The 13,517-nt window shown below is 41.8% G+C and overlaps 2 protein-coding genes across 3 annotated transcripts in view; both read right to left on the bottom strand.

Annotated features, from left to right (window-relative positions):
* The window catches only part of coro1ca (coronin, actin binding protein, 1Ca), a 40,718-nt gene extending 34,324 nt beyond the window's left edge, over positions 1 to 6,394 (bottom strand). Inside the window, exons 1-2 of one of the 2 annotated variants that reach the window (XM_046841486.1) lie at positions 6,164 to 6,394; positions 5,512 to 5,619 (exon numbers count right to left, since the gene is read on the bottom strand). In XM_046841486.1, the coding sequence (XP_046697442.1) occupies positions 5,512 to 5,533 (22 nt within the window). In that variant the 5' untranslated portion in view covers positions 5,534 to 5,619; positions 6,164 to 6,394. The remainder of the gene's footprint in view (positions 1 to 5,511; positions 5,620 to 6,163) is intronic. The other variant, XM_046841487.1, reaches the window with a different exon arrangement.
* A 793-nt stretch (positions 6,395 to 7,187) lies between these two features.
* Positions 7,188 to 9,617, bottom strand: si:ch211-108c6.2 (uncharacterized protein LOC559375 homolog). The gene has a single exon (XM_046842297.1). The coding sequence runs from the start codon at positions 9,615 to 9,617 to the stop codon at positions 7,188 to 7,190; it is 2,430 nt and encodes an 809-aa protein (XP_046698253.1).
* Between the last annotated feature and the right edge of the window lie 3,900 nt (positions 9,618 to 13,517).

Raw genomic sequence — 13,517 nt, 5'->3', positions numbered from 1 at the left:
TCCCCGTGGCTCAAGACCAAGTCCAGGAAGTCTCAGTGCGTAAATCTCTTAAGTGCTTTTCCGTGTGACAGTTTCACTTCACTGAGCAACACTCGCAAATACATTTGTGCGCCTAGAATTTACAGCATGCTGTCCTAGCCGACACCGTTCTAAATGCTCAGATTGGCTGTAGATGCCAGAAGATGCGTCGTCTTGGTACCCCACCCCTCAGAGCACAATTTGCAGCCTGCTTTTGCTTGCCATCTTTAATTCTCCTGATCAGTCATTTTTTTCTGAGGTAAAATCATTTCAAATTCTTTGCGAATTGTTGAATTTTGAAACCGTCAATCATTCATGTATCGCCCAGCTCGCCTTCCTTTCTTTTTCTATAAATTCTCCTCTTATTGGCATTTCATTCCAGGTTTCTCTGCGATTCCTGCCTTTTGGACGATACGAAAACACAAACTTAACTGAAGTCAGTGACAGAACAGTGCAGGAATCCCAGCAAAAAAACAAGTTCAAGCACTGTTTTCTGTCAAATGTCCCATCGGGAGATGACTCAATGTGGTCGGAGTGTGTCAAAGGCTTTCGATAAGATATCATCTTTTTACACTCAGCGTTCATACCGATAATGCCTCTGCATCACCTTAATGGGAAGTTACACTTCCCAGTAGCTGCCGATAATCACACAAATCATCTTCCTCTAACGAACCAGAAACAAACGTATGCCGGCTTACTAATTGCATAAACGCCAACTGTCACCTGCCCATGTAAACTCACAAAAGGTACAATATGTTTTTAAGTCTAATCAATAGTGTTAGGAGAATTTTCATGGCAGTTCGAACCCGGATTATCGCTGTGGAAGCTTACAGCAAAAGGCTAAATAAAAAAATTAAAGAGCAGGATCTGAGGAGACCCTTTTTAAGCATGCCTCAAGTCTGCCGCGATAGCAAACAGGATCCAATTGTAATTGCAAGGGCTCAGAGAAGATCCTGAACCAGCCCTGCTATAGAAAATGGTGCATTCTTAAAAATAATAAAAAAAAAAAACATTTCACACAGACTTCACCGTTAGCGTATTCAAATGCACTTCACGTACGCAAACAATACCTACAATTAAAGCTGCGTGATATAATTTCGCCTTACTTGAGGACATTCCGATGTGACACGCATTATGAGATCATTGAACTAAGAAAAAAAATGTTGGTAAAACAAAAACAGGCAAAACAGGGTTTGACATTTTTATTTCATGCCTACGAAAGACCAAGAAAAGGTGAAGTTGAAAAAGAAACTTCGAATTGGCGGCTTCTATTCAAGTCTGTGTATCCTGTGTTCATTTTTTTGTTGTTGATTGTTTTAAAAATTGAACAAATGGTGAAATAACTTATTAAAACGGTTTATTCCCCCTTATTTCTTGCCATTTTTTATTCGCAACTTTAAGATATTTGGGTTTGTGGGACTCGACAAGAAATGGGAGTCTCACGCGTGTCCTCTGCTTTCAATGTTATGCGGTACACAAAATCTACAAACGCTCGTTGCTGAACAACCCCAAGCACTGCCACACCCTGCCGCCCCACACTGCACCATGTTCTACAAGATTGTCTCCTCTTTGAAAATTTTGCTCCAGTTTGTATCATATTTATCATTAGTGCAAAGGGCCCCAGAGTAAAGACTTCTTTTTACAAAAAAACACCAGTGAATTTCATCAATTCGAACATCCACGTGTCAGACCAGACATATTGTGCACTTTATGGCACTCATCATATTTGGTATGGTGAGAATTGATGCACTTTGTGCAAGTAAACCAATTTACCATAAAAATGAATGATTAATTATTTATATTTATTATCTTTTCTATCAAAAAAAGAAACAAAGGCCTCATAATTCACATTTTGCTCTTCAATCAAGCAAAATTACAGATGGATATAGACAGATATCTATATACCTTATATGCCTGTAAAGCATTTCATTTGTCCTGCACCATAATTTACCATCGATGAACCAGAACCGGCATCTCCCTTCTTTCGCCTCTTGAAGTAAATGTAACAATAAAAACGGCAGAAAAACGTATAAATGTTTCTCTCTATATATAGCTTCTATATTCTATATATAACTGCTCGATAAAAGGCTATTTTGAGAAAAGCAATTACACTTCATTCTAGGGCTGAAATGATTTCTCGAGCATTGCGTTTCCCCACGGACCATTATAACTGACGCACCACCACGCTAAACTCTGGAGCGCTCTGGACAGGTAAACACAGAATACGCTGCAAATTGGGGAACGGAGCAACGGAGAGAAAATTGTGAGGGGCAGGGAGTTTTCAAAGTTTGGGGTCGTTTTAATCAAAAACCAAGAAAACAACGTAAATTGCTTTTACCTTTTTTGTACCGTATTTTCCAGACTATAAGTCGCTACTTTCCCCCCCCACGGCTTAAAAAACACAGCGGCTAATTTACGGATTTTTCCTGGTTTCACAAGCTTCATGCCACCAAAAAACTGAGCCCCATAACATTAAACAAATGAAATTGTCGAACGGGTTCAGGTGAACCAATGAAACTCTTTATATTAAATCAGATGCGCTCCCACTGAATCGGGCCACACCACATCATAAATATAGATGATGTTCCTCTGACGTTTGACCTGCTCATTCGGACTGTCAACGGGAAAAGCGAATCATTCGTCACGCTGAAAACAACCAGGCATGAAAAACGCACTTCACCTGTGTTCTGAGCTGCACGGCATCGGGAGAAAAGCTTCACTGATGGTGATTTTTAAACCACGATGCCAAAAGATAAACTCCCGAGAGAAATTGTTGTGGAGGAAAGGAGGAAGACAGTGAACAATGACTTTCTTGGTAGGCTACTGTTTTGTTAGAAGCCGTGTAACAGGCACGGTCTTTCGTTAAAGCCTGGGTAAAGATTGTTTGTTTCAATGTAGGCATGTAACGCGGCTTATAAATAGGTGCGGCGTATTTATGTTCAAAAGAATAAAATGTCTAAATCAGTGGGTGCGGCTTATATTTGGGTGCGCTAATAAGTCCAAAAATTGCATTTTGATGTAATATGTAATAATTTTTCATTCAGTCACTCGCACACACCCTACACGGCATCTTTCCCAGTTTTCCAGCCACTTATAGGCATCCTATAACTAATTTCACCCAGCCGACCCATTTCCCGCCTAACACAAAGACACGAGTCCAAAAATACCACACAGACACACCACGCAACACCGATGCATGTTCACGTCCCATTTAAACATGACCGTATTACGATTCCTCTCTAGAACACAACACCTGGTGTTTGTCCAATCGTTTAAATTAATTTGTCTTCCCAGCTACACCAAGAGCTTTTTCCTGGTTGAAATTATGACAGAAAATACAATCCAGTCCTTCACAGAGCACCTATACAAACAAACACACACACACACACACACACAAATTTCAAAGAAAGGAGTTCTTTCTTTGTGTGGTAACTCGAGCTAAAATGAATCCCGGATCAGTACATATGTATCTGTTGGCAATGGATGTTAAACATCAGTCATGCAAAGTGGTCCATGTAGTTTGGGACACAGTGTAATGTTCAAGCATGACCAAAACACCACCTACATCTAGCCGAATACCGTGTGCCTCGTAATTAGAGCTGTAACGATTCCTCAAATAACTTGAGTAATTCAATTACAAAAAAGGTAAAAATATTTGCCCCAATGAGTCGATTTAACAAAACACAGAGCGCCGTGTTTCCCACGGACCATTATTACTGCCCGCTAAACTCTGGAGTGCTCTGAACAGGTAACACAAGAATGAAATAACGGAAAAACGGTGAGAAATCAGCGAGGGGCAAGGAGACATCAGAAATTTATTTTTATATTTTTTGTTATATTCAGTGCGTTCAAAAATCTGAATGTGTATACAGTAATCCCCCGCTTTACCGCGGTTCGAATCTCATGCCCCCGGTTTATTGCGGAATTATGTTCCACATAGCTTTTATTAATATTGTATTAATAAACATGCAATTATTCATTCTAAAACGAAGTAAAATGTTTTACAGTGCAGTACTGTATACATAAAATAGCATTTTTTGGGGTGGCGTCTGTTTATAGCACTGTTTCGTTTATCGCGGGCCGGTTTTCGAACGTAACCACCGTGATAAACGGGGGATTACCGCATTCTGGTTTTGCCATATCGCTGAACTAACCAAAAGTTGTTTCTGATTTGCCGTTGGGGTTTTGGTTTGTTACTTTGTCTTGCTTTTGGGGGTCGCTGCACTATAACAAGATAGAGAGAGAGTGATATAGACATATATAAACAGATTAAGAGAGAGAGAGAGGCATAAAGAAATACATACAGACGAATAAACTGACTGACAGAGTTAGATAGAAAGACAGATCGCTAGAAAAAAATTCTTTCTACGCTTATTAGGCTCATTAGGAAGCCCGAGTCAGACCGCAGGGTCAGCCATGGTACGGTGCCCCTGGGCAGAGAGAGTTAAGGGCTTTGCTCAACAGTGGTGAGGGTGGGTCTTGAACCTCCGACCTTCCGATCAGTGACCCCGAGCCTTAAACCCAGAGCTTCCACATTCTCCATTTCTAAACAGACATTTAAAAAGATTGACAGGTGTATATAAAGAGAAAGAGAGATATACTAATAGAAAGACAGATATAGAGCTACCATTTTATTTCCCTCATGAAACAGCTCTACGTGTGTGTCTTATGGATGAGGACATTCCCCAAAACTGTCCATCAAAGCCCCGCTCTCGGCTTACGTCATCAACCGATACGAGCTGACACACTGACGGAGCCGGAAATGTGGCCAACCAAGGAAACCGCCACGTTTCACGACACCGATTCACGACAGCGGCACACCGGTCACTGTAGTGCCGATCCGAAACCGCACGGGGCACGTCATAAACCGGCCTAGTAAACGGTAGGGGTTGTAACTCGACTGCGAGAACTACTGTTAAATGCAGTTTGTATTATATTACACACAAAAAAGATAAAATTATATTTAACTGGGAAAAGAGAGAGAAAAAGAGCGCGCTCCAAACCCAGGAAATGGAGCTGCTGGTGAAGTGAGTATGGTATAAAAACACACAATGAATGGAGTCGTTTATGTTTTTTGCAGCTACAACACACTAAAAACTTCCACATCGCAGGTTAAAAGCTGAGAAATACCCTACAGTAAATGGTTATAACACCGAGCTCGAAAGATTTGCCCAAAAGAAAGCGAGGGAGGGAAAGAGCAGATGCGCGTGCACGAGTGAAAGAGGTGAGGAGAGTGGCGCGAGCGCGCGCGCGCGTTCTCGCTGCCTTGCCCGTTTCCTTTCTTAATTTTTTTTACCCCCTCCTTTAATGCATTTGCACCACATGAGCTCTATGCACCCCTGAGAAACCCGCTTATCAGCCCACACGCTTCCGGCAAGCTACGACATGTGCACGAAGGAAAAAAGGAGGAAAAAAATAGCATGTGTGTGCACTCACACGGCGTGTCCCAACACACATTCACACACACACTGCCATTCCTTTCAGAAGCTCTACCTCTTTCTTCCAGTCTATCCATTTCCGTTCCCTGTCACAGAGCTGCTCCCTATGGGTGAGGCTCCCGAGTCCGCTGATCTTACAGGAGCAAGAATGGAAAGAGCGTTTCTATAAAAGATTGAATTGCAGGGGGCAAAAAATTATTATCAGAAGGAGGTTGGCACAGAACGGTACCAGGTAATACGCAAAAACCACACCGACAGGACAAACGAGTGTGGTGTTACTTCATGTCTATTTGTATATAGAGGGAAAGGTATCGAGCATGCCCATGCACAGGAAAATCTTCGTGGGAAAGCAAACATCTATCCATCTATCTGATCAGGAAGATCATGATTTAGGGGGATATGCCCTGTTTAAATGAAGGTTCCTCGGTTGTTTGTGGAAGGGGGTGGGGTAAACAAAAAAAAACAACCACCACAGCAAATCAGAATTCCCAATCACACCCAGCTCGTGCATTAAGAACTTCATGCATGGGCATAAAGCACATATGGTGGTCCATAAAAGCTATTCCCCAAAAAAAAAACACCCTAAGGGACACTCAGGAACACTGGAGATCCTCCCGAGGAGTCAGGCCTGTAAATCGGTGCAACTTGGTCCTACACTGCAGATCAGCTTCAAAATCATGAAATTCATGAAAAGGAACATGTCTTACCTTCTCTAGAGCAGAACAAATCCCTGACCAGCGGTAAATCTGTAATATGTACAACTTCAGCTCCCCCTTTTTTTCTTTCCCTTTTTTTATTTTATTTTAATTTTTTTGAAGCAGCAGCAGTCCCCCTGAACGTATCCCTGCCTTTGGCGCGACTCCCTTCGCCTTTCCGAGGCTACAGGCCGGAAGCCACGCCCATTCCCCAACGCCCCGCCTCTTAGCGCCATATTTGGAAAAACTCACCATCTGAACTTCCAATCCCAACCCGCGCGCTCCTTGTTAGCCCCGCCCAATTAAAACCTCCTATATTCCAGGTAAACAAAACAAAGGTCGCCACAGCGGATCATTCGTCTCCAAACTACTCTGTCCTCTACATCTGCCTCATTTCAAACCAACTACCTGCATGTCTTCATTCACCACATCCCTGAACATCCTCTTTGGCCTTCCACTTTTCCTCCTTCCTGGTGGCTTCATCCTCAGCATTCTCCTACCGATGTTCGTATTTGATTTAGCACATGTTTTTACGCTGGATGCCCTTCCTAACGCAATTTATCCAGGCTTGGGACCGACACTAAGAGTGCACTGGCTTGTGCAACCCTAACGGCAGGGTTTCACTGATTCTGTTATATGATGTTAATTCACCTTTTCCACAAGATGGCACCATAATGCACTTTCTCCAAAATTCCAGGTTCTGCCCACCAAACACTTCAGATTCTGCCAAGAATACATTATGACTCATATATTTAGATGTTTTAGTGCTTAATTAATATTTACAACATATGGCAGACATCCCCACAAGGGGCGACCTGCAATTATTTGAGGAGTTAAGAGGTCCAAAAGGTGAATTGAACTCATGACCTTCCAATCAAAAGTCCAACATCTTAAGCACTGAGCTACCACTGAACTTTTCCCACTTATTTCAGTATCATAATAAAGACTTACCCCCACACCACTCAAACAACTAAAGTCAAAAGCAAAGTTTACAAGGTACCCTGCTAAACATTTCCATCATTTCCTGGAGACAGGACTAGGTCTTACCTTTCCTCGCTGACGTTTTTCTTTCCAGACCTTTTTCCAGAGACTTTTTTGGCGAATCGAATGCAGCCTTCATCTGCGCCACTTTGACAGACTGTGCAGAGTCCAAGACCACATCAGCTTTAGACTCTGCGGGTTTGGTCCACTCCTTCATCTTCTCATGCAGCTGAATGGTTTCTTTAATCAGGTCTGACACAGGCTTGCATTTTGAAGGGGTTTCTAAATTTTCCCTTGCTGGGACACCATCCTGAGCAGGTACGGGAGTCTGATCATTCCTTGTGACGATGCTTTGATCGGTTTGGCTCAGTCGAGCAGTGTCATGTTCAGAAGTAGAAGACTGTCCTGTGGATTCCGGTGTAACATTGTTTTGGTGAGCATCTTGTTGTGTAGAGCAGGAGTTGTGTGGGGAATCTAGAAGACCAGTGGCAATATCTGTCCTAGAGTTCTCTAATACATCCTTAACAGGACCAGTGAATGCTTTGATGAGGTCTTCAGTGCAAAGCTTTTTCTCACATGGCATAGTCTTTGCTTCATGGCCATCCATTGGTTTTGCAATTTCACTCAAAGCTACATAACTGTTTGATTCTACTTGTGACTGCGATGGCTCGCTTTCTTCATGACCCACAGGATTCTCGAAGACCGAGCTGAGCTCGGAGTCACAAATGGATACAGCTGCTTCCTGATGACTGTCAGTTACTGAAGTGAGGTTTTTGTCAACACTCTGATTAACTCTGTCCCTCTCTGATGATGTCATCACACCAGAGGATTTGTCTCTATATCTCTCGAACATTACAATTGATCGCTCGTCCAAATTTCTTTCTGTGTTAGTGTTTCCCTTAGCTCTGTCTTGGTTGGAAAACATTTCTCTCTCCCTATCAAAAGCATCCTGAGATTCCAAGGCGGCATACGATGCCAGGTGGGGTTCTGTTTCACCTGTAATGGACTTTGTCATGTCAGGGAATGACAGTTTTTCTGACTGTCCAGTCACCACTGTCAAAAACTGCTTAGGAATTTCCTCAGTTTGGACTTTGGTTGTTTCTGTTGAGAAATAATAATCAGGATTTTCTTTGGCCTCTTTATACACTTCTACTGCATCGTATGAGATGTCAGGTTTTCTCTCTGGATTATTCTTTAGTGTGTCAGACTCTGGCTTAGACAAGTGCTTCTCCTCTTCTTCGAACTCTGCTATAGTTGAACTTTTGTAGAATGCAAGGCCTATCACTGAGGAATCTTGCTTAGTCATGCTCCTCGCTGTCACATCACTATTCTCTATAATACTATCTGCAGCCTGGTGATCTTCTATGTTTCCACAGTTATCCATCGTTTTACTCTCCACAGTGGTGGTGAATTTGCAGATATCCTCACTGTTTGGTGATATCTTTTCTGTTGTTTTAAGCTCTGATCTATTGCGCAGGTCATAGGTCATTGCAAGAAATGGCATCCCCGTTCCATGCATTTGTTCTGATATTCCTGCATGCGCATGTTCTCCTGAACTACCCGTTTTAAAAGGAACATTAGTGTCCTGGCAGTCAGATTCTCTCCATTTGAATGGTAGGTTGTCTTCAGAAGAAGTAGAAAGTGATAATTTTTCTCCATCTTTTTTAGCCAAGCTTGGTTCACAGGGCTTTAAGGCAGAAGATCTGTCTGGTGGTAGTGGATTTTCTCCAGGAAAATTCTTCTCTAATTGAGCATTCAATGTGTCTAGATTGTGCTTCTCCGCAGCTCGGGTTGGTTCCTCAGACTTCGGAATAGGCACTTCAAATGGAAAAAAATCATCATGTAAATCCTCTGTGACAGTTAAAGCATTGATGCCATGATCAGGCAAAAAATCTTTTATTCTGCTTCCGTCCTGTTTCTTAAAGCTGCCTGTAACCTCTGAGGTGGCACTCATCTCCTCATCAATTGATGAACTGGACTGATGAAAATGAACAGCGCTCTGCACCCTGTTAGAAGAGTCCCATGCAAGATCCTGGATGTTGTCCTTCCAGTCATTTGATGAGTCCTTGAAGTCCATCTTTTTGCTTGTTTCCACTACAGATGTGCACTCTGGTTTCAAAGACCCAGCTGCTTCACTGCTCAACGTGCCTCTCTTAGCGACTCTAATATTGTTCAGCCTCTGCAAGCCTCGAACTTCAGTCCTGCCTCCCTCTCGTTCTCCATCCCCTCCCTGTATCCATTCCCAGTCTATAGGAGGGGCCCCTTTTTTCTGAGAGTGAGTATCCAGCTTCAGAGTAGGTGATGCTGGCTCTGTGCCTGGGCTCCCATCCAGCCTTTCCCTAACCAGTCCTGCGGCATCCTCCACCTCTCCGTGGGTCGCCTCGCTTGCGTTTCCTTCCTTCTTGCTACCCCCTGGGTTTGGGCCGGGTTCCTTTTCCTCCAGTGTCCCCTGTTGCTCCCCAGCCCTACCTTGATTCTGTCCCATTTCATTCTGTGGAAAAAAATTGCTCTATTACTGGTCTGCAAAGCGTGCATGTTGCAAATGATGCCATGGGTTTGGCATGCAGTTTTAACAAGTCTATATCTTTCCTCACTCCTCCATACTTACTCCCATTCTCTCCAACGTTTCTCTGCAGTGTTGGCTAATCATCTGAATTTCATATTTTATCTATTTTACTCATTCCTTTAGATGTTATCAAGCACTGCTACAGCTGCTCTTTAATAAAGCACTCTGCTTTCCACCCCTCTTTATTTTTCTCTTTCTCTAAATGCATTTTCGAAAGCCGTCTGCCTTCTGCAACACATCCTCTAACTGCATTTTGTGGAAACTGTAAGTCTTGTGATCACCGCATCCCAGAACGGCCATTTGCTACATGTTTTGCTCTTGGTTCATGGACAACATTACCATAGTCACAAGTTTTCACTGGGGATCTAAACAGTGAGGCTTTTAATGGTGTCACCCGGCACAAAGTTCCAGCTCTAGGCAATATTGTGCTGGAGCGGTTTATCCATGTGTCAGAATGAGTTGAAATTTTGAATCAGATTTATTGTATTCATTTATGCTTACTGTAGACATATCTGGGCTGTCACAATAAACCTTGTTTAGTTGTAACATAAAGCAGAGCTGCATTCCTGACGGATCTGTACAGTTTGGAGTTCGCTCAGTAAGTTCTCACTGTGAAAACTAAACCGAGTTCTGGTTCAAAGGGACTAGATTAAGCCGATGTATTTTTTTGCTGATAGAAAACTCCAAGACAAGTCACACACTTATGATGTGTCGGAAAAAGGCAAGCAAGAAGAACGAGTCACAAGTCAGGCTCCTGACTCCCTGACTTTATAGAGCATGGAGTTTTTGTGCTCCTTTGCAAATCTTATCTAGGAGATTCCTCCTCGTTGGTACCATTTCCCTCCCGAAAGCCCTATTCAGGCAATGGTTTATTTTAGCCTTCTTATCTGCACCCAGTAACCCAACATCCATCATGTCTTGTTATTTCAGTGTCATCCCTTCTCTCAGACAGATCATTCCATCCCCAGGAGGTCGATAGATCGGTCTAATACGGTTTGTCGTACTTAATCTAACCCCTTACATTTTCCACATCTGCGAAAGCTGAAGGTCTTCGAGGCTGCATCAGTGGTAATATATTTGCCAGAGACCATGGTACAATGCTGAGAAAGAGAAACACACTGAAACAGGAATGACTCATACAATAGGCAATGTTCTAGACTGACAATGTGTTTCCTGTCCCTGTGCCTCCAGATACCTTTTATATACACACCCAAACCTATCCAGCAGAGCTTTCTAAGGGTTTCTTAAAAAGGTTTGGAAAATGGATATCATACGTCATACACTATATGAACAGACGTATTTGGACACCTAAGCTACTTCTCAGCCATATGTGGTTCTTCCTATAAGCCACACAACTTAAAGGCACACAAACCCGTTCAAAAGACACATACCAATCGCATAGTCAGGTGTCCACATTCTTATAATTGTTTTGTCCATATTTCCAAATGGAAACACATTTTTGGGACAGTCTTTTAGAAATGAAAACAGAAACGTCCTCAGTACTCACAATTCAGTATAAAGCTACCTTGTTGGACACTAAAATTGAGTCATAAGGAATAATACAGTATGGAATCTGTGCTTGCAATGTCTAAGCTAAGATTTATCCTTTAAAGCCAAATAGATTTAAGGTTCAAGGTTGTTTAATTGTCACATACATGATATAGTGAAATGTTTCTTCTTTTTTTTTTTCTTTTCTTAACAGAGAACACATGTACTCACATATAATAAAGTAGTATATAGTAAATATATATTGGCCGTCAAAAAGTGTGAAAACACCCAGTCTTTTATGGTTTTTCAGAGACAAGTGCATGTTCCTTTTGTTTTTATGCAACAAATCAAGTCATTTAATGGTATGAAGATTCATTTTAACCGAACAAATAAATCAACGTCACAACATTTATCACAAACTTTATTTTCATTGAAAAATTCTCCCTTAGCATGAATAATAGATTTACACACTCTTGGTATCTGGACAGCTTGTTTCTCCAAACATTCAGCTGAAATATTTCGCAGTATCTCTTCAAAATGTGCCAAAGGTGTTCTTCATTATTCGGAGGATTTCTTTCTGACCCTGTGATCCAGTTCATCCCAGAGCAGTCCGATAGGATTTAGGTGCAGTGACTAAGCAGGACATTCCATAATAGATAACAGATGACTGCTTATTCTCAAAATAAATCTTATAGACTTGTGCTTCGGGTCATTGTCTTGTTGTATGGTGAAGTCGGTTTCAATTAGCTGCAGTCTAGATGGAATTGCATGGGGTGAAGTATTGAATGGTAGCCATGTTGGTTCAGTTTTCCTTTCACCCGGAATAGGTCTCCAACCTTCCCGGCTCCAGAACAACCCCAAACCATTAGGCTTCCACCTCCATGGTTGACTGTTGGGGTGAGGCAGTCTGCTAACATCTTCTCTCCTGTTTCCCATCTTACATAAGTTCTTCTTTTAGAGCCAAAAATTTCCTTTTGCACAGGTTAGTTGAATATAAACAAAAGGACCATGCATGTAGTTAAAAGACTAGGTGAAAAAATTTACTAAATATAGTAAGTTAAGGCTTAATAAAAATAAAAAAAAGAAACTGTGCAGTTTAAATACTGTAGAAAATATGCATTTCCTAATGTTGGAAAAAAGTAGCAGCATCCATTTTTTTTTAAGTTCATTCTGACTTCATACAAATGAAAAGTTAATTCTTAGTAGTCGACTTAGCGCAGTCTGGGCAGCAAGCTCGTTTGCGTCACGCTAACTGAAGCATTCATTTATTATTAGCAGGGCTAGCATGTTTACAAGTTTTTATGAGCTGTAGTTATTCCCTGAAGCCCAAAACTCATTCAGTCAGTTTGAAAACGCGCAGTTATCTTCGTATGCCTTCATTTCATGTATTCTGAGAAAATGTACTAAAGGCAAATAGTCTGCAAGACCAATTTCTTATCCAGATATACCACAACGCACTCCATTGTCCTGTTCTCTTCACCTCGACTTAAGGGGAATCACCTGATCGTCTTGTGCCTGCATGATTTTCTACTTCCACACCACAATTTGGGAATGAAAACAACTGTAAGCGAGCTAATCTTTCTCTCACATTGAAACAAAGTTAAAAAGTAAACTTGAATTGATATCTAAATAATTTAATGTTGCCCTTTAAAAATGTGTGTGTGAATGGTATAAGTGTGTGTGTGTGTGTGTCACTTACCACTGAGCACCATGGATTTATAACAGATCTGCTCTCTCAGAGGACAAGACGACTCTTTGTTGGTGGTCCGAGTCCCTAGTACTCTTCTTCAAAACTGTGCATTCGAAAGGGCTCTTTAGTGCTCTCCTTTGCTGCGATGACACGGCCCACTTTTACTTAATGAGATAAGTTACTCCTCTTCCACTGTGAATTCATCCCGGAGACAAGAGCCGGACAGAGCCGAGACCCAACGGTCACTTTCAACGGCAGTCAGACGCCAGAGATGACCTCAACCCTATTGAACACCTTGGGAGATGAATTGGAACATTGACTGCACCCCAGGTCTCCTCACCTCACCTACATCAGTACCTGACTTTACTAACACCCTCGTGGCTGAATAAGCTCCACAAGCACACTCCGAAATCTAGCAGAACATCTTCACAGAAGATTTGGGGTTACTAGAACAGGAAATGGGGACTAGATGTGGAATGGGATGTTCAAAAAGCAAACATTTGTCCATATAGTGTCTTTTTTTCATAAAGATTTAAGGTATATAATTAGCCCATAATTACATTTTTTGAAATATAATTAATAATTGATTTCCCATGGTTTCCTATAAAGGCATTTATCCATTCATCATCCAAGCAACAAAC

Source organism: Silurus meridionalis, chromosome 27 (genome assembly GCF_014805685.1).
Source record: "Silurus meridionalis isolate SWU-2019-XX chromosome 27, ASM1480568v1, whole genome shotgun sequence".
NCBI lineage: Eukaryota > Metazoa > Chordata > Actinopteri > Siluriformes > Siluridae > Silurus > Silurus meridionalis.
Note: the sequence above shows the minus strand (reverse complement) of the source record. Positions and strands in the feature narration are given on the sequence as shown.

What these genes read in the sequence shown, in the direction of transcription:
- si:ch211-108c6.2 (XM_046842297.1), bottom strand. Translation starts at nt 9,617, where the DNA reads ATGGGACAGAATCAAGGTAGGGCTGGGGAGCAACAGGGGACACTGGAG.